This window comes from Rhodofomes roseus, assembly GCF_022264815.1.
Source record: "Rhodofomes roseus strain CIRM-BRFM 1785 chromosome Unknown C8Q71scaffold_16, whole genome shotgun sequence".
In the NCBI taxonomy this organism is placed as follows: Eukaryota; Fungi; Basidiomycota; class Agaricomycetes; order Polyporales; family Fomitopsidaceae; genus Rhodofomes; species Rhodofomes roseus.
Window position 1 is genome coordinate 467,962 of NW_025952972.1, and position 23,522 is coordinate 491,483.

Below are 23,522 nucleotides of genomic sequence, written 5' to 3' on the forward strand. Positions count from 1 at the left end.
ATCAGCCTCGATGCTCTCAGGTCAAACATAACGATTATCCCTCCGAGTCAGATGGTCAGCCTTTGCTTCCTTTGCCCTTCTGACATGTCTCGCGAGCTTCTACAACCGAAGCTCCTGAGTGGGGGACCTTGCGGCATAACATAGATTCATTCGGGCAGTATGACGATTCGGTGCTGAATGACGCTCTGCGTTCCGCCGGCCTATTTGCATTGCAGGGTGAGTCGCGAGAGGAGCCGCATGTACAGTGGATAAGGTCGCAGATCCCGAGCGGCGGCGGTAAGATTATCTGTTCGTGACCAGAGACAGATTCTGGCCCTGGCGAGGGCGATCGTGCACCAAAGCAAGCTGCTAATCTTGGATGAAGGTGTGTAGCTGCACGCTGCTTCGTCACCAACTACTCACCGCTGACACATGTAGCGACTTCTGCCATTGGTGCGTGGCTCCAGCTGAGTACTGAGCTATTGGGCCCGGCTAAGGGGGCCAAGGGTAGACTACACGACGGAAGCCGTGATACAAGAATCGCTCAGGCAGAATTTGGGTAGCGGTGGGACGTTCCTGACAATAGCCCACCGTCTGCACACGGTCATGGACGCTGACAAAATCGTGAGTGCCCAGTACTGTTTTTGCCTGACTTGTGTGATTTACGTATACTGCAGATGGTCTTGGAAGCCGGACGTATGGTGAGTGACCGCCGAGAACCCGCTTTCGTACGCGACGACGAGCGGCGACGTGGCATTTCAAGCCCTATGGTGAACTTTGGCAACTAGAAGCCTTCCGAATTGTTCAATCACAAGGGTGTGCTCCGGGCGCTGGTGGAATGGCGATGCACGGGCGTTACTCAAGATAGCAGGAGTGGAACGCTCCTAGTCAACCTTTCTGCATGTAGTGTTTCTCCTGCAGCTATACTGAAGAGAGCACTAGCACACTCAGGCATCTTCTAATACCATTTATCGAGGATAGTAATGTGCACGAATGACGAGGCGTATGAAGCGGCGCCCGAAAGGCGCCTAATCAATTTGATCTCAGCTCTACAATGCTGTTACCATCATGTAACAAACCACCGCCTCGGCATTGACTATTCGGCAGTTGCCGGTGGCTGTTACGAGCCTTGGCCCCGAGCTTCGCCTCGAAATTACGGCTCGAACCAAGTTCCACCCGACCAACCTTCGTCCGGACCACAACGCGTCTTCGACATATGCGCTATCTCAGTTAACGTCGACTGAGACCTCTAGGCCTCGTGCTCGCCCTCTCTTTCAGCTGTCATCACCGCCAGCTCCGTTTCGGTACCACCGACTCTCAGAAAGAGCGGGACATGCCCTCGATATATTCTAGGCGTCTCAACACAACCTGGCCTGCACGACTGCAAGATGCCTGGTCGTTCGTGATCAAACACTTGAACTTCTTCCGGATACATCTACTCGTATTGTACGTAACCGCCTGTCTACTCTGCGTCCCATGATCTCGCGTCTCTAGTCGAGGCAGTTTCGCTACTCGGTGCTACAGGCGCCATGACGGGATTGGTTTGTGGTTGGGCATGTGTGGTCAAGTGAAAGGGAGCACTGGGAGGGCGTGCGGTAGCGTGAGGTAGTGCGGCCACGTTCGTGACAGCACTTTCCAACGTGCCGGAACAATGAATGCCACCCTACACACGCCCGCACCAGTTGCGTTCGGACAGCTTGAGGCGTCGGTTCAGGGTATGGGGAGTGTCATCTTGTGCGGAATGTGTGATCTCTTACATGGGGTCTCGGCTTTTGGGTCAAGGTATGACCTGTACTGACTACATTTGCTCGACAGTACATTTACCCCTCTCGTATTCTCCGGAATCCTCTATGGTGCCAATGGAAAATATCATATTCCCTACATTGATTGCCTCTTCTGCTGCGTCACCTCCATGACTGTATGCGGGCTGGCCACGATCAACCTGAGCGCGTTAACTCCGTTCCAGCAATTCCTGCTCTTCGCTCAGATGTGTCTTGGAAGTCCCGTGCGTGTTCCAGGCGTTCGATTGTACAAGCCCGCTCATGATCTTGTAGGTCACAGTCTCTTGGGTTATGGTATACATTCGAAGGTACGCAGTCCATATGCGCGGGTCCACACTCCGTGACCTCATTCGGTTGCAGGAGCTTCTTCGCGAAGAAGTTTCAGCACATCCTCGAAGCTGAGATGGCCCGCAAAGCCTCCGAGAAAGCCCGGCGACCAGTCAAGGTCCAGATAGTGCCATTGTGGCGACGGGCACTAGAGCTGTTCATGCCGAGCAAGTACACGGATTCGAAGGAAGTCGACCGTGCTTCTGACGACTCGAGCGACGATCATCGAGGATCGACTCGGGTCCGAGTGGACATGATTCGCCGGATGGATGCCGCACCACAGTTGGTTAACCCAAGCGGGTGGATCAGCGCAGGCCGCTCGGAGTTCTTCACGTCTAACTCCGAGGCGGCCAAGAAGCCGGATTCGAAACCTCAGCAACGGAATGACGAGTACGAGCTGCAGTCGCCCGGTCGCTACCTTGCGTTCGCGGACATCGACAACCCATCTCTGGTTGAGAACGCGATCCGGGTTGCTGACTCGTCCCAACCTGCTGGTGAGCAGCCGGATTCAGCTGGAGTCAACGATGCACGGTCTGTGCAGTCAGCCCAGTCAGCCCAGTCGAGTGGCAGAGAGAAGTAAGTGGCATATCAAATGGCTCTGCGCTTGATCTAACCAGTTCAGGTCTCCGCGAATGTTCTCCGAACCGCCAGGCCGAATGACCGACTCGCCGGAGCCAGGTATGTAAATCGCTCGCTGCTGCCCAGAAACTACAACGATTGTCCACAGAACTGAGTCCCTTGCCTCGGTCGGTGACCATCACGCTCGCCTCGCAGGGGAGGTCAGAGACGTTCTCCCGGACGCAGACCATTGAGTTCGCGAACTCTCCGCGACCAAATCGTGAAGTGCGCTCGAATCGCAGCGTTGCGCCGACGAGCTATAGTGGCTGGGATGACTATGGCTCAAATCGTGATCGACGTAAGTGCATCGCTTATCGGTGAGACTTGATTGTGACACCGTGGCGACAGGTTCAATGCGCCGACCGACACTGTCGTACCCGCAATCCAACACATCATACCACAGCCGGCGCACGGAGCGTACGCATGCACTGCATAGCGGCTTCGGAGGCTTCCCTATGCCGCACGAGATCTTCACGAGCCTGATGCGGAGGTTCTTCCCGCAACTCGAGCACAAGCTGACGCGTACGATGACCATGCCGCGTACCCGGACAATTCTCTCGCAGCAGTCGCTTGCGCCGAGCGGACGCCCTGTGACATATATTAGCTTCGACGCGACCGTCGGGCGTAACTCGGAGTTCAAGGAGCTGACGACCGAGCAGCTGGAGGAGCTAGGAGGTGTTGAGTATAGGGCGCTCGGGGCGCTGCTGTGGATAGTTGGGGGGGTGCGTGCATATACTTCTTCCTGGGTTACTGCGACCGATGTTTTTGCAGTACCATATATTGATACAGTTGTTGGCGTGGGTGGTCATTGCGCCATATATGTCGATACCACGATGGAAGGACGATTTCAAGCCGCCCCAGCTCTACAGGGACGTCTCGCCAGTTTGGTATGCGATGTTCAGTGCTGGTAATGTGTAGTAATTGATCTGGTGTCTACGCAGGTTCTCCGCCTTCCAAGTGGTCTCGGCCTATACGAACACCGGCATGTCTCTCGAAGACGAGTCCATGATTCCCTTCCAGAGGGCGTATCCTATGATCTTTACCCTTAATTTCCTTATTTTGGCTGGAAATACTGCATTTGTGAGTGCCTTCAATCACATTTCTACCTTCTCGAACTCAGCTCCTTTCCATAGCCTATATTGTGAGCTGACCGGATGCACTGTCTATTCGTGACTTACTGACTCACCAAACCCTACGTTGGCACAGTCTGCGGTTCTCAATGTATGTCAAGTTACGTTCTCTCCCTGGCACGTGACTAACCCTCAGATCGCAGATGGCTCCTCAGCAAAGTAGTCCCCCGAGAATCCCGTTTGAACGAGACACTGCACTTCTTGCTTGACCACCCTAGACGGTGTTTCGTATACCTGTTCCCGTCGCATCAGACTTGGTTCCTCCTGACGGTGCTAGTCGCACTTAAGTAAGTTTCGTCTCTCAGCACTTCCGCATCAACTCTAACACGGTTGTTTCAGCCTGACGGATTGGTTCTTCTTCCTGGTTCTTGACCTCGGCAATCCTACGATTATGTCGATACCACCTGGCGTCCGTGTTGTCATTGGGACTCTGCAAGCTCTAGCTGTTAGGGCGGCCGGATTTGCGACTGTAAACCTCGCCGACCTTGCTCCGGCCGTGAAGTACGACCGTTGCTGTTTTTTTCTGGTTTCTATACTCACGCTGTGCGTAGGGTGGTTTACGTCATCATGATGTACGTTAGTGTATGTGAGTGCAGTGCTGCTTCCTTCCGCCGTGAGCGGTTTTGACGGGTTGTTGATAGATCCGGTCGCCATGAGGTATTGCGTTCCTTCAATGATGAGACGCACGGTGCTAACGTGATGCCCAGTGTACGTTCGACGAACGTATACGAAGAGCAGTCCCTGGGTGTGTTCGAGGAAGATGACGACTCCGTGGACGAGGAGGAGTTCAACCCCACTGGCAACCGTGTCACGGTTTGGAGTCACTATCTCGCCATGCACATGCGGAAACAATTGTCTTTCGGTCGGTAATCTCTTTCGCAAGTAATGTCATTAGCTGAATGCGATCCTTTGCAGACATGTGGTGGTTGGGTCTAGCACTTGTCCTCGTCTGCATCATCGAAGTGAGTACTCTTGTTGACTATCAGCGATAATTTACGACCTTTCATCATTACAGAAAGACGGTCTTGAGGATGAAACGAACGCCAGTTGGTTTAACATCTTCCGCATGAGTACGTCCCTTTAGCGTCGAACTGTTCTGGCTGTCTGACGGCCCACCAGTGTTCGAGATCGTCTCTGCCTACGGAACTGTCGGGCTGAGTCTCGGTGTCCCTTACGTGAGTACGTCGATATTGCAACGTGTCCTGGACACTGAAATCACCCCTAGGACAACTTCTCATTTTCCGGCGCGTTAAGGCCTTTGTCGAAACTGATTATCTGCGCCGTCATGCTTCGTGGAAGACACCGTGGACTGCCGGTGGCCATCGACCGAGCTGTCATGCTACCCGTGGAATTCTCGCAAGCGTCGACAGACCGGCTGAATGAGATCGCCTCTAACAATGTCCGTCGCTCTTCCATGGCGTTCGACACCATGAGCGGCGATGCGGACGAACGGAGCCAGTTCCGGAGATCGCACGTCCGCTCACCGTCCACCATGAAATCTGTCGGCCCCGAATCACCACAGTCCCAACAAAACCACGAGGCGTTGCAACAACAACAACAACAGCAGCAGCAGCAGCAGCAGCAGCAGCAGCAGCAGCAGAAGCAGCAGCAGCAGCAGAAGCAGAAGCAGAAGCAGAATGACAGCTCAGAGACACAGTGAACACCGGTACCCCTGTCCCCCCATAGATCTTGCATTTCCAACGGACGACATATACATTATGCGCTCACGCTTTCTTGCGCATCATAGTCTTACATTTAACTTTATTCGTCGCATTGCTTTGCTGATTAGTGTATGTATCGCATGTACAGTTAGTATGCCGCATTTTTCTATTACTACAGAACAGTCCTCTATACTATACCACACCGTCCGAGCTCCGGGAGGGCGAGTGAACTCTAGACTCGCCTCCGTAATATAGAATCCTGGGCTACACAATTCCTTCTGCTACAAACGAGACATGGCACGCGCGTGCCGGGAATCAAACGACCAGGGTAGTAAGTATCGCATAGGTAGTGTCCGGGCGTATGCATGAGGATTGGAAGGTCTTGAGGGTTTCATGACTGTTGTACGACTTCTTCGTACGAAGGCGGAGCCTCGCCGAGCTCGCTCTCCTGCCCCGCGACGAGTCGCTCGAACTGGGCACCGCGCTGGAAGATTGATTCCTGACGCGGCAGTGGTGGTGGGCGGATGGGGTGGAGCTCAGCGGGTGTAGGTGTCACGATGCGTTCGGTAGCTGCTCTCGGGCCTCCGGGCAAGGACATGAAGGCCGTATTCGGGTAGAGCTCGCAGTTGGCAGGTGAGTGGCTGCCTCGCGTGGGGCGGACATAGTTGCAGGAGGGGTGGTGACGCGGTTGAACTTCAATCGCGCCAGAGTAGGGAGGGAGGGAGAGGTTGTCAGCGTTGCATAGACACTACGGTACAAGTTAGGCCCTCATTAATGCATGAGACGAGCGGTGCACTCACCGAAAGGATGTGGATTGGCGTCTGCACGACGATGTCAAACAGCTTCCGCCTGCCCGACTGCGGGTCGACCGCCTGGTCGTCGCCACGCTCCACACGGAATATGATCTTCAGCATGTGCGTGACGAAGATGTTGCTCCGCCGGTTCCGGTTCGTGAAGTGCAGGACGTTGCACGCCTCGGGAAGCTGCAGGTCCGTCTGGATCCGCCAGGGCCCGGGGCCCATGAGGCTCGACGCATACTCACCGACGTCCTCGCCTTCCGGGACCAGAGCGGCGAATGGTGAGTGCATGAACGCTTGAGAGTCGGAGGAGTCCAGCGGGAGGATGTACGGTCCGTCCTTCTGTTGATTTTTTACAGACATGAGGACAATGCGGGTGAGTGGGTCGGTGCGCGCGATGCGCTTAAAGTCTGTCCAGTAATCTACGCGCTCTGCATGGCGACACGCAGTCAACAACTACTAGACCGGTACCGAGCAAGTGTATACACACCTTCTATGAGCACAGAGATCCTGTAAACCTTCATCTTTGTCCATGGCATGAAGGTTATGCTGACGGGCATGACACCTCCAATCGGGAAGCTCCGTCCAGAGACGGTGATGAGGTACTGCATCTGCGTGTCCCATTGGCGCTCGACGATGATGCTGTCAGTCTCTTCAAGGTCGTCCTCCGACGGACATGCAACGACCGTGATCTCCTGCGCCGCGGACATCTTCGTCGTGAACGTCCCCGGCCGATGCGCATACGCCTTGAGTTTCCAAGTCACGTGCCCGAGGTCACAGTGCAGCGTCGGCGGCGACGCCGCGGGGATAGCGAACGAAATCGGCCATGTATACGTGCCTTCACATTGGGCGGACCATCATCGAAGGGATTGAGCTTCGGGGTTGGACACGCCAAACGGAGTGACACTCACCTTTCTTGAACTCCTTCCAGCCGTCGCCCCACTCCTTCCCATCCTCGCCGTCAAGTCCGAGCACCTCGCTGACACGGCCGAGTGTCGAGCGCTCGCGCACGCGCGTGCCCTCGTCATCGTCCTGGAACACGTCCTCGTCGATGGTACGTTCGCGCGTGCGCCCACGCGGGGGTGTCGCGTCGCCGGCGGCGTGGACGTCTGCGAACGACGAGCGCGAGCGCGAGCGCACGCGGTCCATGACGACGTCCAGCAGTGCGTTCGACACGTTCGCGAAGCTGAACCGCTTGTGCTTGCGCCCGCGCCCATCGTCGTGCTCCCGCACGTCCGACGAGCCCTCGCGGCGGTGCTGGCGGTGGTCGGCCGAACGCGATAGCGAGCGCTGCGTGGCCGTGGCCGAAGGCGGGGTCGGGAGCGGACTGCGGCTGCTCCCGGTGATGAACTCGGGGCGCTCGTCTTCGAAGGATGGACGGGCGGAGGCGGACTGCGAGTTGTTGGCGAGGCGCAGACTGGATGCAGAGGACCCGCCCAGACGCGGAAGGGGGGACGGGTGGCGCGCGGATGCGAGACCTGGGGTAATGCGGCATGCGTGGGCGTGGTTAGTGCGCGTGCCTGCGGGGACGAGTAGATAGATACGCACTGCTGCGTTCCGTGTCCGGCTCCGAACTGCGACCCTGACCGAACTCCTCCGCAGACGAGACAGCCTCCTGGATGGGCTGCTCGTCAACGGTGTGCATGCGATGCGAAATGGATGCGGCCGGGCTGAGGGTCGTCGGACTCCAAACATGTGGGGGCGCAGACTCTGCGGTGGGCGTATAGGGTGGGGATGCGGTCGTAGCGAGTGAGAGGCCGTTATCACGGTGCGCGACATAGCCCCGCTGGAAATGCGTCTGGTCAACGCTCATGTTCCTCCTGGACGCGAGCGCGCTGGTTGTAAACGCGGGCGGTGGACCTGGGTCGCGGCCCCTCCGCTCGTCGCTGGGCGTCCGGCGAGCATTTCCGTGCACGTCCTCGCTCGAGAGGTCGGAGCGGTCGTCGTCGTCGTGATCCAGAGCAATACCGGGACCAATGGAGAGCGTGCGTCGGTTGTTCTTGTACGGTGTCTCCGAGCCCGCGCGAAAGAGGATGTATGACTGTGCGTAGATCTCGTGTTCCTCGGTGACTTCGATGCGGCGCGCGCCCACTCCTTTCAATTGGAGAGGAGCAGTGAGAAACTCCTATAGAACGGCGGCAGCTATGCACGTACCTTCAGGCCAGGCCGTGCTCGTCTTTCCCACCAACTCGATTTCAATGCTGGAGATCTTCGTCGGCTTGACGAGCGTGAGCGTCAGCAGCCCGCGAAGCATACCAGGGGGAGCGTCGGACTGCATGTTGCGAGGCCTGCCAGTGGCATCTCCGGCGCGGAGGAACACGACGGACTCTGCGAGGCGGATGTCGAGAACATTCTTCTGGGACTGTTTCGTGGGCGCGGGCATGTATGAGACCAGGAAGACGGAGACAAGGGGAGGTGGGCAAGGTGTCGGAGGTGCTTAAAATACGGGGACTGGAGTTCCGCTTGTGCCTGTCTTGTCTGCACGGCCGATCAAGATCCGGGCGAGATGCCAGTCTCAAAAAATCGGCAAAAAATTGGACAGCACTGCATGTGGACTCACCAACGTGCTACAGCTTGGACTCGTGGGATGCTACGCAACAAAGCAACGTTCCTGGCAACAGCATGGACGAGGGAGGTGAGAAAGGTGTGTCCAGATAGGGGCCACTCGCGGCCCGATGTCATCACGGGATACTTACCGTTAAGGTACTCTTCCGCGGATTGTATTATCTCTGCTCTGTTGACGCATTGTGTTGGCGCAAGTCTCCGTCGAGATGATGAGAGACGCACAACATATGTTGATATCCAGGTCCAAGCGATCGTTCTACAAGGGAATTGCAAGGAAACCCACTTTTTCCGCCGCAAGGAGTAGTTAGACTAGGATTGTTGCCGAAATCCAAATTAATGTTTCCTACCTATATGAACTAGGAAGTGCGGACATGTGTCGGTCAGAGTGAAAATAATCGATGATATTGTGTAGGATCCGCCGTGGACTGTGGCAGTTCAGGAAGAAAACCAGAAGAAAACCCACCATTGCTCGAGCTACTGCTACGTACACTTGCTGTATATGGAAAGTCGCTATTACCGCAAGTCCCCTTCGGCTGTCCCCGAATCACTGTCAGGACTCAAGTACTCACTAGTACTCACTGCGTCACGGTCGGTCTGCTACACAAGCCTATCGGTACGCTCGACAACGTCTACAGCGTAGTGACGCAGAAACAACACTGTTTCATGACCATGCATTGATATGTATACCCTCGGAGAAATAGGGAAACGGTCGGAACTTGGCCAGCGTACGCGTGCGTCCGTCGAAGTCTCCTTGCAGTGCCTGATCTCCCGTAAGGAGGGCCGCGGATGACTCTAGAGTCCAGAAGGGCCTATCCGAGTTACCAGTTTCCCGGTCCACTGGCATGTGGCGCCGCGAACGCAGTCACGGAGGCGGCGGGGCGGTACGCAGATCAATTGCTCGTCTTCAACTCGCCCCTAACTTACCACCCAGACTCTACTTGAGGCAGTACTACGGCCCACGTTCTGGATTCGTCCTGGCTAAGAGTGATGAATATCGATGATAGCATGGAAAGCTCTGCGACTCAACGGGTCATATTTCATTGGTGCGACCAGACAATCGAACCCATCAATCTCTGTACGTTATAGCAGCGTCATCTACGTAATAACATATCCAATGAGTGTTTACCAAGCAGCGCAGTCAGTTGTTCCGAATGCCCGACAGGCCCTCCGAGTCTGCGAACACCGCTTCCTCTCAAGGTGGTCAGACGCACCGACTCGGAGCCGCCAGCGGCCACAGTGCCGGCTACATGACACAGGCAGTCGTCCTCGCGGCCAAATCCCACAAACAGGAGAATCCCAGTAGCGGATCGAGAACGCAGGACGATGGGTCACTTTTCTGGAAGGTTGATCACTTACAAATTCAGAATATCATAGAACTTGCGCTCTTCGTTCTGACAGGCAACTGAACACAGCGTAGACCGATTACGGTCGGATGCGGGGGCGCACTGTGCGAATCGTAACGTGGGACGTGCCACCATGCGCCAGTTAGTAAGTCTGATCCTGCCCATTTAGAGTCTTCGATATTTTGCAGACACTACTGCTTGTAGGTGCTGCAAAACATCGTCCGGCGTGACTCTCTTCGACCGGCGGCGCGTCGCGCTACTTCGTCAGAAGGGGCGACAGTCAGTCTCCTTATTTTGATACACACCGCGGTAGTAATGCCTTCTCCGTCAGGACGGGAAACTGCACAGAGCGCAGACCGCACCCGACCGTGCGATGTACGGTCGGACGCGGGAGCGCCCTGTGCGAGCTGCACCATCGGACGTGCCTTCCGTACGCCTGATAAATTGACCTTTCCACAAGGTAGATCCTTGCGTCGGTACCGCAGACGTCCTTCAGACCGCCGAACGATTTGGCGGCTGGAGGCTCACGTTGCGTGATCCCCGGAAGCGGAGGTCAGTCATTCTACTGCAGGCCTAGACCGGATGACTGGCCAGGCAACATTGACATCAGCCTACCCTTCGTCCAACGAGCGACTGCACAGAGCGCAGACCGCACCCGACCGTACGCCGTACGGTTGGATGCGGGAGCGCACTGTGCGGGTTGTACCGCCGGGCGTGCTCTTTCGAGCGGCCGATTGTCGTCGACTTCGTTGACCTCGAGTTCGCTGTGGCCTTGAACTATGATCGTGCAGAGAGGAGCATTCGTCGTGTTGACCGTCCTTGCTCTTACGTCGCGCCTTATATAGGTCCTCACGGGCTCAGAAAAGGCAACACCAACAACAAATCAACGCATCAAGGGTACCTTCGAACGACACCGAACCTCGAGGCAAGTACCACAACTGCTCGTAGTCGGCTTTCATTGAAGCTCAGATGGACGTTCTAGCTGATGCCGCTGGGCCGCATGTACGCGCCGCCGTACGAGACAAGCCCCGCACTGCTTACTGTCGCACCCAAAGCGATGCCTGGAGCAGTGCGGTATGTCCGGTCTCGGGGTCACAGTGAACACGCCCTCGCAAGTTCGCCGTGTCGGCGGAGCTCGCCAGGACTGAGAAGACCCGGATATCGATGTCGAAGGCCGCTCTCCTCTGCGGGAGTCTCTGAGAACAGCCTTTTGGCAGTTCGCGGTCGATGTTGTGTACCGCAATTTTGTCACGGCTCTAGTCGTCGCAGCGATTGTAGCATCACTCAAGGGAGCAGGTTTGATGGGTTGTACTTATATATGTACCATAGGTCGCGATTCAAGCATGTTTTCTAGAATGTGCGCACTATTGTAGAGGATGGTCTTCTGAAAGAGAAGCGCTCGACCTTGCTGTGGCAATTCCCGACAACGGACTTCCTCAGATGCCAGGCACTTACACAGGCTGCACTGCCATTCGACCGCAGAACCGTAATGCGATGGTACTAGCAGATCGCTCAACGCTATATCTGAGTGCAGGTACTAGCATACTCGGAGTCGGCAGACATTGAGTTGCATCATAAGCAGTGTACGTGACTAGCATAGAACTACTCCGAGTTCTTATTCTCGTAGGCACCTAAGAAGGTCGTCTCTATTCGTTATCCGAATCCTCTACTCTCGGTGTTCACGCAGAAACTGCAGAGAAACGAACGGAAGCTCTGTATTATGTATGACAGTGAGCTATGGATGTTGTACATCGTGATGCAGGACAGCCAGCGCGGCATGCGGCGAATAATAACAAGATGCGGATGATGGACGAGGATGAACGAACAATGACCAGCGGGATGGAGACACAGAGAATGAAGCAGGAGACGTACTACTGTTCTATGATAGCAGACCGATTAACTTATCACTATCCATGGACTTGCTCGCAAGCCGGGTCCGTCGCTCCTCGTCGAGCTGTGCGCCTTTCATCATGGTCGCCATAAGGTCCAATGCCTTCGGCGCGTCGATGACGATGTCGTCGAGAATCTCCGCCGTCGGCGTGAAGCCCTTCTCGAGGCTCTCTGGTGAACAGAGGTTCTTCGATACGGCCCCGGAGAAGAAGTCGGCGACGAGCTGCGCATCGGACGCCTTCGACTCGATGGCGAAATTCACAAGCTTGTCGACCAGCAGCCACCGGTGTTCCGAGGGGAGCTTACTGAAGTACACCTCAGCCTCGGTCAAGTCGCGGATGCTGAAGAACTCCTTCGAATCCTCGCCAACGCGAATCTTCGCCTCCTCCTCAGACATCGAAGGTGCGGTAGAGTCCTCATCGTCTGAGTGGCCAGCCTCCGATTGTGCTGGTGTCGAGTCTGCCCGTTCGTCAGGCTTGGGCTTGGATCGCGGCAGGAGCTGGAGCTTCTTGCGTTGTAGCGGAGCCTCGGGCGCGCCGGCAGAAGGGAACTCGACACTGTCCTTGCGGCTTGGTGGCCGGCTGGGCTGTACGGCAGCAGCCTCCGCGGCGAGCTCGGGGTTCTCCATCAGCTTCGAGAACATGTTCGAAGAGCCTCGCGACAACGACGACGTCGAATCGCGCTTGGTCTTGTCCTTCGACGCGAACACGCCCGTGGGCCCGAAGGTCATAGAGTTCGACTTGCTGATCTTGCCGAAGTTAGTCAAGTCGCCTGCCTTGGGGGGCACACGAGAAGGGGGAGGGCCAGCGACGGACCAGCCATCGGGACCGACTTGCGATTGGTCACCGCGTTCGCCGCCACGCCTGGAACCACCGCGCGACATGCTCATTGTGCGCTGGTAGTCCTTCTCCTTCGCAGCGGTCTCCTTAGCGGCCAGTGCGTGGACGGCGGCGATGGTTGTAGGAGCGGCAGCCAGGTTGCGCGGTATCCATTTGCGTTCACGCAACTCGATGAGATCCTACGAGACATGTTAGGCACAAACAAAATCCAACGCGCAGAGAACTTACGACAAGCATGAACTGCATACGCGAATTGACGTTCGGGTTCTTGGTCAACTCCTTCATACGCGTGAAGTAGACATCCATATGCGCGCGAGCCTTCGGGGTGTCAAGCAGCTGGCCGACGGTGGTGAGGAGCTTGCACAAGCTCTCGATCTCCTCCTCCTCGGGGTTCTCGACGTTGCCCAGGAGCTTCTTGACACACTCGTGCATGATACGCTCCGTGAGCATCTGCAGCTTGAACAGCTCACCGATGAACTTGACGAGACCGAGACCCTGCCGTTTTGCTTTCTGCGCAATGTAGTACTCTTCCGAGTACAGGGCAACCTCGCCAGACTCGTCCTTCTCGGCGGCGTCCTTGGCGGCCTGGTCCTCGGTGGCCTTCGTCGCAGCGGCGGCAGCGGCGCTCTCCTTCGCAGCCCAACCATGCTCGAAGTCTTCTTGGCACCGATTAAGGAGGTACTTCCGGAAGAGCTGGCCGCCAGCAATGGGTTTCCCCTCCGCGTTCTTGATACCCTCGTCCTGAACCTTCGGGCTGATCTGCTCCATCATCTTCCGGCACAACCGAGCATACATCTCGGACCACGCAGCCTCGTCCGTCGCCTTCTCGAACACGAGCCGGATGACTTGGATGAGTGTTCGCCCATCGTGCTCGTTCTCCGACCTGTTCGCCCACGCGATGATTTGGTCCGAAATCGAATCGAAGCGCTCCATCGTCAGCTTGTTGAGAAGCCCGCGAACCTTACGATCAACGACCTCAGGCGAGTCAGTGACGACTTGTGGCTTCTTAGTAAGGCTCGCGGGCGTCCATCGGTTCGCGGACTGCTCGAGCGGTGCGACCGGCTCGAGGGACATCATGCCAGCCTGCGAGAGGGAGGAACTACCGTACGACGGGCCAGGTCCACCCTTGCTCGGCTCTCCGCGGTCAACACCACGCTTGCTCCGGGTACGCTTGCTGCCCATGGCGCTCGGGCCGCCCTGACTTGATGACCGCACCATAGGAGACGGTCGTGCGCCGAACGGTATAGCGACACCAGGGGGGGCGCCCGTCATCGACGCAGAGCGACCCATACTAGCCTCCTTGAAGCGTTCCTCGCTCGTCTTCGGGTTCTGCGTCGCGAACTTGCCCATGGTGAAGTTGCCTCCCTGGCCACTGAAGTTCGACAGACCAAGACCCTGCAGCTGGCGTGCGGAGTTCGGGGGAGGCGGACCCATCGCAGCTGATGAACGTCTCTGCGAGCCACCGCGACTCATGGGGACACCAGCACCCTGCTCGGAGGGCTCAAGGCCGATGGCGTCGAGGGGTGGAAGGTTGTCTGGCTTGTCCTTGCAGATCTTCATGAACTGCATCAAGAAGTCGCGGTCGTACCTAGTAGTCAACGTTAGCGCAATGCTGTTGACGGTGCATGAGGTTCCTTACCTGAACTTGCCATGCTTGGCGTTCACGTTGAGCTCAATCTTGGGGCTCCTGATGCCCTCGGGATACGAGACGCTGCCGAGGTCTTCGATGATGCGCGCCGTAGCCAGGGCGGAAGGCAGGGGCTGGGCGATGGGCTTGCGGGTAGAGGAAAGGTCGAGAGGGCCAGGGTGCCGCTTCTTGGGCGTGTCACTCACGGCAGTGTCGATTCGGAGTATTCCTTTGTCTTGCAACTTGTCATTGGAATCCTCCTTGTCGGCCGTCTTCTCAACCGTCTCGGACGCAGGCGTCGCCTCAACCTCGTCGACCTCGCCCTCCTCCGGCTCGGCACCGGTGGCGGCGACCTTCTCCTCCTCCGCCTTGAGCCTTTCCTCCTCCTTGCGCAACCGCTCTTCCTCCTCCTTGGCCTTCTCCGCCTCCTTGCGAGCCTTCTCTTCATCCTCCTGCTGCCGTCTCCGGTCCTCGTCTGCCTTCTCCTTCTCCTTCCTTACGCGTTCCTCCTCCTCGGCCTTCCGCTTCTCCTCAACCTCCTTCTCCTTCCTCGCCTTCTCATCTGCTTCCCGCTTGGCCTTCTCCTCCGCCTCCCTCTTGGCCTTCTCCCTAGCCTCCTCCTTCGCTCTCTCCTGCGCTTCCCGCTTCTCTTTGTCCTCAGGCTTCTCCAGTCGAACTTGCGTCTTCCTCGCCGGCGACGCAGGCACAGCAGGAGACAGCGGGGCGGTACCCTTCTTGAAACTGTCCAGCTGGACTTCCTTGCCGTCCGACGATGTGATCTTCACCCTGGCCGTGCGCGGCTGGAACGTCGGTGCGGCCGTATTCAACCGGTTACCAGGACCTGATGACGACGGCGTGGGCGGAGGTGAGGAAACAGACGAGAGCGAGGAGGTATGGGTGTGCGGCGACGGGGCGGGATGTGGAGGGTGACCCGGATTGGGCATGGCGGGTGCCATTGTAGGCGTACCAGGAGGGTGGAGTTGGGGAGGGGCGTTACGAGGAGACATGGGCATGCCGGGCTGGGGCGGGCCAGGCAGGCCTTGCGGCTGTTGATGAGGAGTGCCGACGTGTGGCTGCATCCAGGGATTGTACGGCATATAGTGTTCGGGAGGCATGCCAGGGTATGGTGAGTACTTAAGAGGAAGGAACAATGTTACTCAGTGTATTCGTCAGCGAAAGGCGTGGTAAGACTTACGTAGTAACCACCGTACCATCCTGGGCCCGGTACTGGTTGAGGAGTGGGCGGCATACCCGCAGGGGGCTGCCCGCCATGCGGGGGACCCATTCGCGGGCTCGACATGCCCGCCGACACCGGCGTGGGCGCGGAGGCACCGTTCGGTCGTCCATTGACCCCGTTCATCTGGCCGTTGGGCATCTGCCGCGGGAACACAGGGGACCGCGGCGGCCCACCCGGTGGAGGCCCACCATTCTGTTGAGGTCTCAGCCCGGGGACGAAGGAAGGATACGGCGGGTGGGCGCCCATCTGCGAGGGCTGTGCCTGGGCATGTGCCGGCAAAGGTGAGGCTTGCGGCAGGGGCGAAGGGCGGGTCGATGGAGAAGCAACGTCAGAGGGCGCCTGCGACGGTGCGCTGGATACTGGCGGCGCGCTGCTCGGGTTTTGGAAGAGCTTTTTGACATCGAATTTCGATTGGGTCGTGGCAGACGCGGGAGGTTGTGTGGACGAGCCGGCAGACTTGCCGTTCGGAGCAGAGGTGGGTGTCGCTGGGACGGATCCAAATGAAGAGACAGTCGCCGACTTGATCGTCGGGACTGAGGCGGGAGAGGAGGATATAGGTGCAGAGACGTCGTTTATCGAGCCAAAAGTTACAGCAGATGCTGGCACCCTATCAGCAGCGCCGCGGGCGATAACAGACGCTGCCGTACCTGGTTTCGCAGCATTGGTCGGGCTTCGTGCACCTGCGACGCCATCCTTAAATGCTACGCCCTGGCCTAGAGTACTCGGTCGTCTAGAGTGGGTCGGTTGCGGATGGCCCTGGTTCGGCGCGGGTGATGCGGAACGTGGCGAGGGGGCTGTTGACTGCGGCGGGCCCTTTGCCCAAGCTGACTTGGAAGGGAGCTGGGTCGTTGGTTTCGATGCAGTTGCTGTTGAGGATTTGCTCATTCTGAGCGAGACATGGGTGAGCGAGGATGTCGTCAAGGATGGAAAAGGGGACGTACCGTGACGATTGCGCGGAGATTCAAGGTGGATCTTTTTGTTTTTCTTCGCGTGAAGGTCGGTCGTGAAAGATGACCTGCCTGCAGGCGAACGAATGTCGCGATGGAGGATCGAAGAAAGCACACAGGAAGCGGACGCTGGTTGCAGCAGTCCGAAGTGTCTGTCCTGGTGGAAGACTGAGGCAACGGCCGCGCGACGCACCGACCCAAAAATCATCTCCAGCCGGCAGACCCCGAGCACCCGTGCCACCCCCAATCTCGAGTCCTACGCTCGCACGCGTGTTGCCCCGGTTCCGCTTCCACCATGACTTGACATACTTGCCTGCGGCGATAGGACTCTGGTAATTCAACACTACGCATTGGCGCGACGCAGCCTGTTATCAGACCGGGACGTGCAAGATACGCTGGGGGCACAATGCACTCAGCGCTGGTCGACGGTCAGCTACGCACGCGCACGTTCTCTGCGACGAATCAACAACGGACCTTCCAAGCAGGCGGGAAGGCCTTTGCATTGCGGTAAGCTAACTACTGTGTATCATCTTGCTGCAGCTCGTTGCGCAGAGTCCTTGCAACTTGTGTGCGACGCCCAATATGGTCGCTGGCTCGTCACGTGCAAGCAGGTACTCACAATTGTCTGAAAGCATCCAGTGAGGCTGCCATTCGTCCGGCTGCTCAGTTTTCAGCTCTGACGAACATCGAGAAACTCTTTCGCGCTGATATCTGGAGGACTTACACAGTAATTGACCGCATGCACGTCCGACTACGTGCGTTGTCACCGAAGCCTTCGTCAACAACGCCAATTCGAAGCCAGTCGATGGGGGTGTCCTTCTACCATTCCGTGCCACCTCTTGTGCGAAGCGGCGGCCTGGCAGGAAACCCGTCACTGTATGCGTGCAATCCAGCAGATTGCGTGCATATATGCGTACCTTGACGACTGTCAATGGGCGCATAATGCGGAACCAAGCCTCGTATGACATGACCCTCCCATCAAATAACCAGCCTTGTGTATCTCTAAGCCTGCAACACTGGCTTCTCCTGGATGAGGTGGGCTGCCCAAGGGTCCAGGAGGGATGGCACGGAGTGGATGGTGATGGTAGACGACATGTTCTTCAGTTCGTCAAACGGGACATGCGACGCCTTTTGCATCTCTCACATTAGCCACAATTCCATGAATAACACTTATTGCACTACGGTGCACCTTTCTACGCTGGTCATTCCCTGGCTTGAGGCGCTATCGCAATGTACTACTGAAATTGATAGTGAGTGTGGTTGCTCAAATTCGAATCTGAGATCCTGATCGAGGGGTATAATGACGTCACACATTGGTCACCCCGCACCTCCAGCGACACAGCCGACACGTGTCTGGCCTGCTAATTAAACATTGAATGTGCTCAACCTTGTGCCTAATATTCACCGCAAATACGCCGCGGCTCGCAGAGTAGATTGCACGTAACGGGACAGCACTGTTGCGTATACAAGAAGACATGGTATATGTACATAGATGTAACAGTCGTGAACCAAATCATCACCAGCTACACCGACTGAGATCATATCTTCGACTTCACGTCCTTGAGACGCGCCGACAGCATGCTCTCATCTAGAAACAACAGGTGGTAAGAACGCCCATTCACACGTACATATGAAGTACATGACGACACTCACAGTTGGAATAGTACAGGCTGTCGTCGGGGACGGAGACGATGTGCTGGTGAATGCTTCCTGCATCGACCATCTCCGGGACGACCTCCTTGATTGTGCGAGCACCGAGCAGTCGCATGTTCATCTCGAACTCGTCCTGAAGCAGGTGGTCAAGGCGCTAACAAACATCAACAGGGTTGCGTTACATACATGAAGAATCTCCAGAGCGCGCTCGACGCCCTCCTGGCCGTACGCCGAGAACGCGTACAAGAACGGCCGGCCAATACCAACTACCAACCACGCTCATTAACCCACCACTCCCACGTGTTAATCGCAGAGATACACACCTGCCGTAGCACCGAGTGCAACCGCCTTGAGCACGTCCGTCGCGCGGCGCACACCACCATCGACGAACAGCTGGAACTTCTCGTTCGGGAACGTCAGCCCGCGGCGCAGCTTGAGCTCCCTGACGACCTCGACAAGCGTCTCCACGCCGGAGCGCGAGAACTCGAGCTGCCGCCCACCGTGGTTCGAGAGCACGACGCCCGCGAGACCTGCGTCGTACGCCATGAGCGCATCCTCCCAGCACTGCACACCCTTCAGGATGAGAGGCACTGAGCGTGGGAAAGGTGAGTAAAAGGATTGACGTGCAGGCGAGGAAGGGACATACTCTTAGTGATTGACTGGAACCATGGAATGTCCTTCCAGTCAAGGCTGGTGTCGATGAATGACTGGTAGACCCGGTATGTTAATGGAAGTTACTGGCACGGCCTTTGCGCGAAAACATACGCTGATAGCCCTAGCAGCGCCTTGTGATCGATCCACCTTGTTCGACACCTTGTTGTCGGTAACCTCTCGGGGATCCTCCGCCTCGAACTTCATGCGCATGTCCTATAACGCCCTGTCAACCACCGACATGCGCATGTTCTGACTAGCCGCGCGCACCTTTTCACGACGTCCAAGTTGAGGGGCGTCCACAGTGATGAACAAGCCCTTGATGCCGCGCTTCTCCGCGTGCTGCACGAACTTCTTCGTGATCTCCCTGTCCGAGTTCACGTAGAGCTGCAGGAACTGCGTTTGACCGGGCGCCGCGTTGTCGACGATCTCGTCGAACGAGCACGATGCCAGTGTCGGGATCTGTCATGGCGGAAGGATCGGCGTGTCAGCGTGGGCTCAGAAGATAATGTCGGCTCTGCGGACCATCTGGATGACGCCGTGTTTCGCCGCAGCTCGTGTCAAGTTCAGCTCGCCGTCCGGGTGTCCGAGCTTTCCGAGGGCTGTCGCGGTCTACCGAGGACATCAGTGTTTCTGCCCAGGCTGCTTGGAACGGAAGGGCTCACGATGTATATTGGCAATTTGCTTGCGTGGCCGAGAATCTTCGTTGACCAGTCGACATTCGTGACGCTGCGAAGAATACGAGGCCGGAACCATATTCTGCACACTTGGCGTCAATAACCTGCGCATAGGTGAGGCCAGACTGTTACCTGTGGTACGCAGCATGGTTCTCACGAGTGGTAATTTCGTCGTCGGCCGCCGAGCTGTAGTACGCCCACGCCTTCTCCGTCATCACCTGGCGCGCAATAGCCTAGCAGTGGGGCAAGTGGTGAGTAGCGCGCCTACACAGCTGAACTACCGCCGCACCTCGAAGTCGTGCAGGTTGAGGATCTCGGTGAGCGGCGGCCGTTGCTGTATACGCTCTTGTCGTGCCGTCTCCTCGTCAGTGATAGTAACCTCGACTTTGAGCACAGTGTCAAGGTCGACGGGACCAAGGCTGGAGAAGGGTTAGAGGTGGACCGTAGAATGCCGTGGCTAGCTTCTTACTGTTTCTCGGGAGGCAGATTGTCGTGGATGGCATTTGGAGGGTGAATAGGATCGTATTCCGCGCTTGATCATGGGTGAGCATGGTACAACACACAATAACAATCGAGACTCACGTAGCATCCTTGCCCGCGTACTTCAGAATGATCTTGCTTCCTCCTGTCGTTCAGCATTAGACGCATTTCTCTTCTCACCGGAGATATGCCCGTTTCTGTGATCGTCCTAAATCTGGCGCAAATTCTGCCTCATATCGAACAAATATGAAGGGCTTTGCAGCGGCCAAAAATGTCCCTATGAAAGAAAAGTCTGTATTGAATTTTCTAGCATTTTGGGCGGCCGCAAAGCCCGTCCTACGTGTTCGATCTGAGGCGGAATTTGCGCCAAATTTGCGATGGTCGAAGATATGCTCATGTCTCCGGTGTCTGCGACGTCTATCGGACGTTACCTGGGTGTTCTGCAGGGACCGTGAGATCACTGGGGCATAAAGCCTAAGCAGCAGGACAAACTGACCTGGCAGGAACTCTGTGACATCGTACGCCTTGCCTGTACGAACGATAGCATTAGCCTTCCGCTCAGCAGCTTGCTCGTAGTCCGGGGTATGCATCTGGCTACAAAACCACTGCCGACTGCGTGGACAGTTCCCCACGGACGTCCTCCACACCCCGCAATGCCCCGCAAGTCAACATGACATTCCTGAAACGAAACTCACCATGGACGATGATCCAGCAGCTCTCCGCGGTGTTGTGGGCCGCGACCTCCTTTCCCGACAAGCCCTTGCTCATCTTGCGCTATACGTTCGAGTCTAGACAAATGCGAGGTGGTCGTAGCAATGTAAGAGGCGACACGGAAGTCCGAAACGGCGAGGAGGATATGAAGGACGGGATGCCCATCCTACCCCGCACTTCTCCTCACGCCTCGCCGGCGGCCCGTGACTCCGCAGGATGCCCATGACATTGGACGACCGCACGGACTTCCGAATTCCCGAAAGCGGTCCGCGTGTGGCTATCGGCTTGCCGCTGGTGAAGGCATTGCCGAAAAGAGAGAGGAGGAAAGCCCCGGGCGCACAGGATGAGGAGGAGGGGAGGAGGAGGAGGAGGCACCGGAGACACCTGTCAAACTGGGGTTGTCCCAAATTCAGCTGAAATCCATTCCTATACATATTGTGCAATTACGACAAGGTGCCGCGGCACCGTCGAGCGTGACGGAGCGGTGGTAAGTAACATACTTACCTACCACTTACTTACTTATCTGCCATGTATTACTGAAAAATCACCAAGTACATCAATATACTTAGTCGACTTGAATTCGAATTAATTGAAGTCCGGCCTCAGTCTATGCAGTAGCATTGTACCAGCGAGATACAGGTATCCGCAGCGACTTCATCAGCTGTATTTATCAGTCAGAAGTATACAAGACTTGAATAGGATCCGGCTCTTACAATGCAGAATCCACGTAGTACGTGGCGCGCGCTGCCCTCCCAATGCCATCATGCGGGCCGTTCAGAATACCCAAGAGAAGCGCGATATGCGCATAGATTTACAATGCGGTAGTCTATGTATGTGAGGGAACGTTGTACAACAAGTATAGATGATGTGATGGCGTGTATGCGGTACAAGATGCCCGTCAAGCTTAAGCTTCCGACCCTTCAATGCAGAGACAGTGACATAGGAAGTTACACTTGCGCGAAGGCCGCACCGCCCGCCTGTGCGTCGAGCTCGATGACCTCGTCGAGGCCGACGACCTTGAAGAACGCCTTCGGGTCCATACCCCGTGCAGACGAGAAGTCGGTGCCGGTCTTCTTGAGGAGGTGCATTGCCTCCCGGACAGCGTGCACCATCGCGACGCAGGAAACGAGCGAGAAGACTTCCCAAGATTGTCAGCGATGCACCACAACCAGAAGGAGAAGACTCACTGATGATCTTCGCACCGAGCGCCTCAGCCTCCTGGCAAGTGAAGGACGGCGTGAGACCACCGGAGATGACGTTGACGAGGACCGGCTTGGGCGCAAGAGCGGCGATGGTCGACGTGAGGAGGTCCGCCGTCTTCACGCCTTCGATGAAGCACACGTCGGCACCCGCGTCCGCCGCGAGCTTAAGGCGTGTGGTCGCCTCCTCCATGCCAAGCACCTGCGCAGAGTCCGTGCGACCGATGATGACGAAGTCAGAGCCGCCGGGAATGGAGTCGCGGGCGATGACCGCTGCGCGGATGCGCTGGAGGAACTCCTCCCGGGAGACGACCTGCTTGCCCATGAGATGCCCGCACCGCTTGGTCTGGACCTGATCCTCGATGTGGAGCCCGGCAACGCCAACCTTTGCGTACTTCGTTACTGTGCGTGCGACCATAGCGGGACCACCGAACCTGAGTAAATGTCAGACATGTTTCAGAGGACATGACGGCGACAATGACGCTTACCCGGTGTCCGCGTCAGCGATCACAGGCATGGAAGGGTTGATGCCGCAGACCATCTCTGCGCTCTGTGATATATGTGAGAATTGAAGAGTCTAGAGTCGGTGTGCCCATCATACCTGGACGAAATCGTTCAGGGTAGCGATTGCAACGTCGGGCATGCCCAGCCTCGATGCCGTCGTCGCAGCACCACTGCCGGTGTATCAGTACGTGAAGTCACCTCTAAGCGGCACAAAGACTGACCTTTGGTAGAGGCAGTCGAAGCCAGCCTCGATAGCACAGCGAGCACTGATACCATCGCAGATACCAGGTGCAACCTGTATTGAGCAGTGAGACGGCGAGAAGCTTTCTACGTGAGCAAGTACTTACAACGATACCGGGGCGAGCAAGCATCTGGCGGAGACGGGTAGCGGGGTTAGAGGAAAGAGGGCCCTCCAAGTAGTTCTTGGGGTCGAGACGGGGGTTGTAGTAGACACCAGAGCGGGGCGCATCACCCTCGATGGGGGAGGCGGGCTCAGACGCGGGGGGCGTGTCCGCCGAGTGCGCGAGCTGTGTCTGGACGGTAGGCTGAGTCTGCTCAGACTCGCGAGTGAACTCGAAACCCGGCATTTTGCAAAGGGGAGTGATATAAAGATAGTCGAAGGAGATGTTGCGGGAGGGAGCTCGCGGGTGCCCTAGTGTGACAAAACGCTGCTGGGTTGGTAGGCCACGGAGGATCCCAGCTTGCTTTTATCCTCGCAGAAAAGCGTCCGCCGAGAAGTTTGGCATGTCTGTATTCCACTCCACCGACCGATTTGGGCCCATTACGAAGCGCAGGTATCGTCACTAACAGCGCAGACCACCCGCGCCGAGACCAGAAGCAAACGCCACGAAGAGCGCTGCCGGAGGTAAAGTCGTGTCCGTGTCACTCAGCGCCATGCAGAACAGC

At 56.9% G+C, this 23,522-nt stretch overlaps 5 protein-coding genes across 5 annotated transcripts; 1 reads left to right on the forward strand and 4 right to left on the reverse strand.

Annotated features, from left to right (window-relative positions):
- Positions 1 to 1,115: 1,115 nt before the first annotated feature.
- Positions 1,116 to 5,495, forward strand: C8Q71DRAFT_849517 (cation transport protein-domain-containing protein; the record flags this gene model as incomplete). The annotated part of the gene is made up of 20 exons (XM_047926708.1): positions 1,116 to 1,425; positions 1,795 to 1,984; positions 2,034 to 2,068; positions 2,121 to 2,663; positions 2,710 to 2,765; positions 2,815 to 3,003; positions 3,054 to 3,427; positions 3,477 to 3,592; positions 3,647 to 3,785; positions 3,839 to 3,846; positions 3,912 to 3,926; positions 3,979 to 4,122; positions 4,175 to 4,336; positions 4,387 to 4,421; positions 4,477 to 4,492; positions 4,543 to 4,697; positions 4,751 to 4,797; positions 4,851 to 4,905; positions 4,955 to 5,010; positions 5,061 to 5,495. The coding sequence occupies exons 1-20, from the start codon at positions 1,313 to 1,315 to the stop codon at positions 5,493 to 5,495; spliced, it is 2,883 nt and encodes a 960-aa protein (XP_047776763.1). The 5' UTR covers positions 1,116 to 1,312.
- A 294-nt stretch (positions 5,496 to 5,789) lies between these two features.
- Positions 5,790 to 8,929, reverse strand: C8Q71DRAFT_161021 (uncharacterized protein). The gene is made up of 7 exons (XM_047916682.1): positions 8,854 to 8,929; positions 8,448 to 8,771; positions 7,842 to 8,387; positions 7,205 to 7,771; positions 6,784 to 7,131; positions 6,297 to 6,724; positions 5,790 to 6,189 (listed from the first exon to the last, which is right to left on the reverse strand). The coding sequence occupies exons 2-7, from the start codon at positions 8,674 to 8,676 to the stop codon at positions 6,049 to 6,051; spliced, it is 2,259 nt and encodes a 752-aa protein (XP_047776764.1). The 5' UTR covers positions 8,677 to 8,771; positions 8,854 to 8,929; the 3' UTR covers positions 5,790 to 6,048.
- Positions 8,930 to 11,633: 2,704 nt separating this feature from the next.
- C8Q71DRAFT_771172 (uncharacterized protein) lies at positions 11,634 to 16,902 on the reverse strand. Its single transcript, XM_047924341.1, has 6 exons — positions 16,736 to 16,902; positions 16,442 to 16,680; positions 15,753 to 16,393; positions 14,570 to 15,690; positions 13,159 to 14,518; positions 11,634 to 13,109 (listed from the first exon to the last, which is right to left on the reverse strand). The coding sequence occupies exons 2-6, from the start codon at positions 16,677 to 16,679 to the stop codon at positions 12,081 to 12,083; spliced, it is 4,389 nt and encodes a 1,462-aa protein (XP_047776765.1). The 5' UTR covers position 16,680; positions 16,736 to 16,902; the 3' UTR covers positions 11,634 to 12,080.
- Positions 16,903 to 18,132: 1,230 nt separating this feature from the next.
- On the reverse strand, positions 18,133 to 21,341 carry C8Q71DRAFT_771182 (FMN-dependent dehydrogenase-domain-containing protein). The gene is made up of 16 exons (XM_047924342.1): positions 20,898 to 21,341; positions 20,699 to 20,731; positions 20,634 to 20,642; positions 20,305 to 20,347; positions 20,192 to 20,254; positions 20,012 to 20,141; positions 19,855 to 19,955; positions 19,711 to 19,804; positions 19,571 to 19,657; positions 19,316 to 19,507; positions 19,160 to 19,261; positions 19,041 to 19,101; positions 18,718 to 18,984; positions 18,581 to 18,660; positions 18,395 to 18,527; positions 18,133 to 18,329 (listed from the first exon to the last, which is right to left on the reverse strand). The coding sequence occupies exons 1-16, from the start codon at positions 20,968 to 20,970 to the stop codon at positions 18,280 to 18,282; spliced, it is 1,518 nt and encodes a 505-aa protein (XP_047776766.1). The 5' UTR covers positions 20,971 to 21,341; the 3' UTR covers positions 18,133 to 18,279.
- Positions 21,342 to 21,473: 132 nt separating this feature from the next.
- Positions 21,474 to 23,466, reverse strand: C8Q71DRAFT_161257 (Pyruvate/Phosphoenolpyruvate kinase-like domain-containing protein). Its single transcript, XM_047916683.1, has 7 exons — positions 22,964 to 23,466; positions 22,838 to 22,911; positions 22,714 to 22,786; positions 22,601 to 22,662; positions 22,101 to 22,546; positions 21,627 to 22,051; positions 21,474 to 21,574 (listed from the first exon to the last, which is right to left on the reverse strand). Exons 1-6 carry the CDS (start codon positions 23,201 to 23,203, stop codon positions 21,861 to 21,863), a joined length of 1,086 nt encoding a protein of 361 aa, XP_047776767.1. The 5' UTR covers positions 23,204 to 23,466; the 3' UTR covers positions 21,474 to 21,574; positions 21,627 to 21,860.
- Positions 23,467 to 23,522: the final 56 nt, after the last annotated feature.

Bases quoted from the DNA above. Each gene is read 5' to 3' on its own strand.
- C8Q71DRAFT_161021 (XM_047916682.1), bottom strand. From the start codon at position 8,676: ATGCCCGCGCCCACGAAACAGTCCCAGAAGAATGTTCTCGACATCCGC. The intron at 6,725-6,783 runs GTGTGTATACAC...GTCGCCATGCAG, and splicing joins GATCTCTGTGCTCATAGAAG to AGCGCGTAGATTACTGGACA. The intron at 6,190-6,296 runs GTGAGTGCACCG...GCGCGATTGAAG, and splicing joins CGCCAATCCACATCCTTTCG to TTCAACCGCGTCACCACCCC.
- C8Q71DRAFT_771172 (XM_047924341.1), bottom strand. From the start codon at position 16,679: ATGAGCAAATCCTCAACAGCAACTGCATCGAAACCAACGACCCAGCTC. The intron at 16,394-16,441 runs GTACGGCAGCGT...ATAGGGTGCCAG, and splicing joins GACCAATGCTGCGAAACCAG to CATCTGCTGTAACTTTTGGC. The intron at 13,110-13,158 runs GTAAGTTCTCTG...CATGTCTCGTAG, and splicing joins GTATGCAGTTCATGCTTGTC to GATCTCATCGAGTTGCGTGA.
- C8Q71DRAFT_771182 (XM_047924342.1), bottom strand. From the start codon at position 20,970: ATGAGCAAGGGCTTGTCGGGAAAGGAGGTCGCGGCCCACAACACCGCG. The intron at 19,805-19,854 runs GTAACAGTCTGG...CCAAGTGTGCAG, and splicing joins AACCATGCTGCGTACCACAG to AATATGGTTCCGGCCTCGTA. The intron at 18,528-18,580 runs GTATGTAACGCA...CACCTGCTTCAG, and splicing joins GCGCTCTGGAGATTCTTCAT to GACGAGTTCGAGATGAACAT.
- C8Q71DRAFT_161257 (XM_047916683.1), bottom strand. From the start codon at position 23,203: ATGCCGGGTTTCGAGTTCACTCGCGAGTCTGAGCAGACTCAGCCTACC. The intron at 22,787-22,837 runs GTCAGTCTTTGT...ATACACCGGCAG, and splicing joins TTCGACTGCCTCTACCAAAG to TGGTGCTGCGACGACGGCAT. The intron at 22,547-22,600 runs GTAAGCGTCATT...ACATTTACTCAG, and splicing joins ATCGCTGACGCGGACACCGG to GTTCGGTGGTCCCGCTATGG.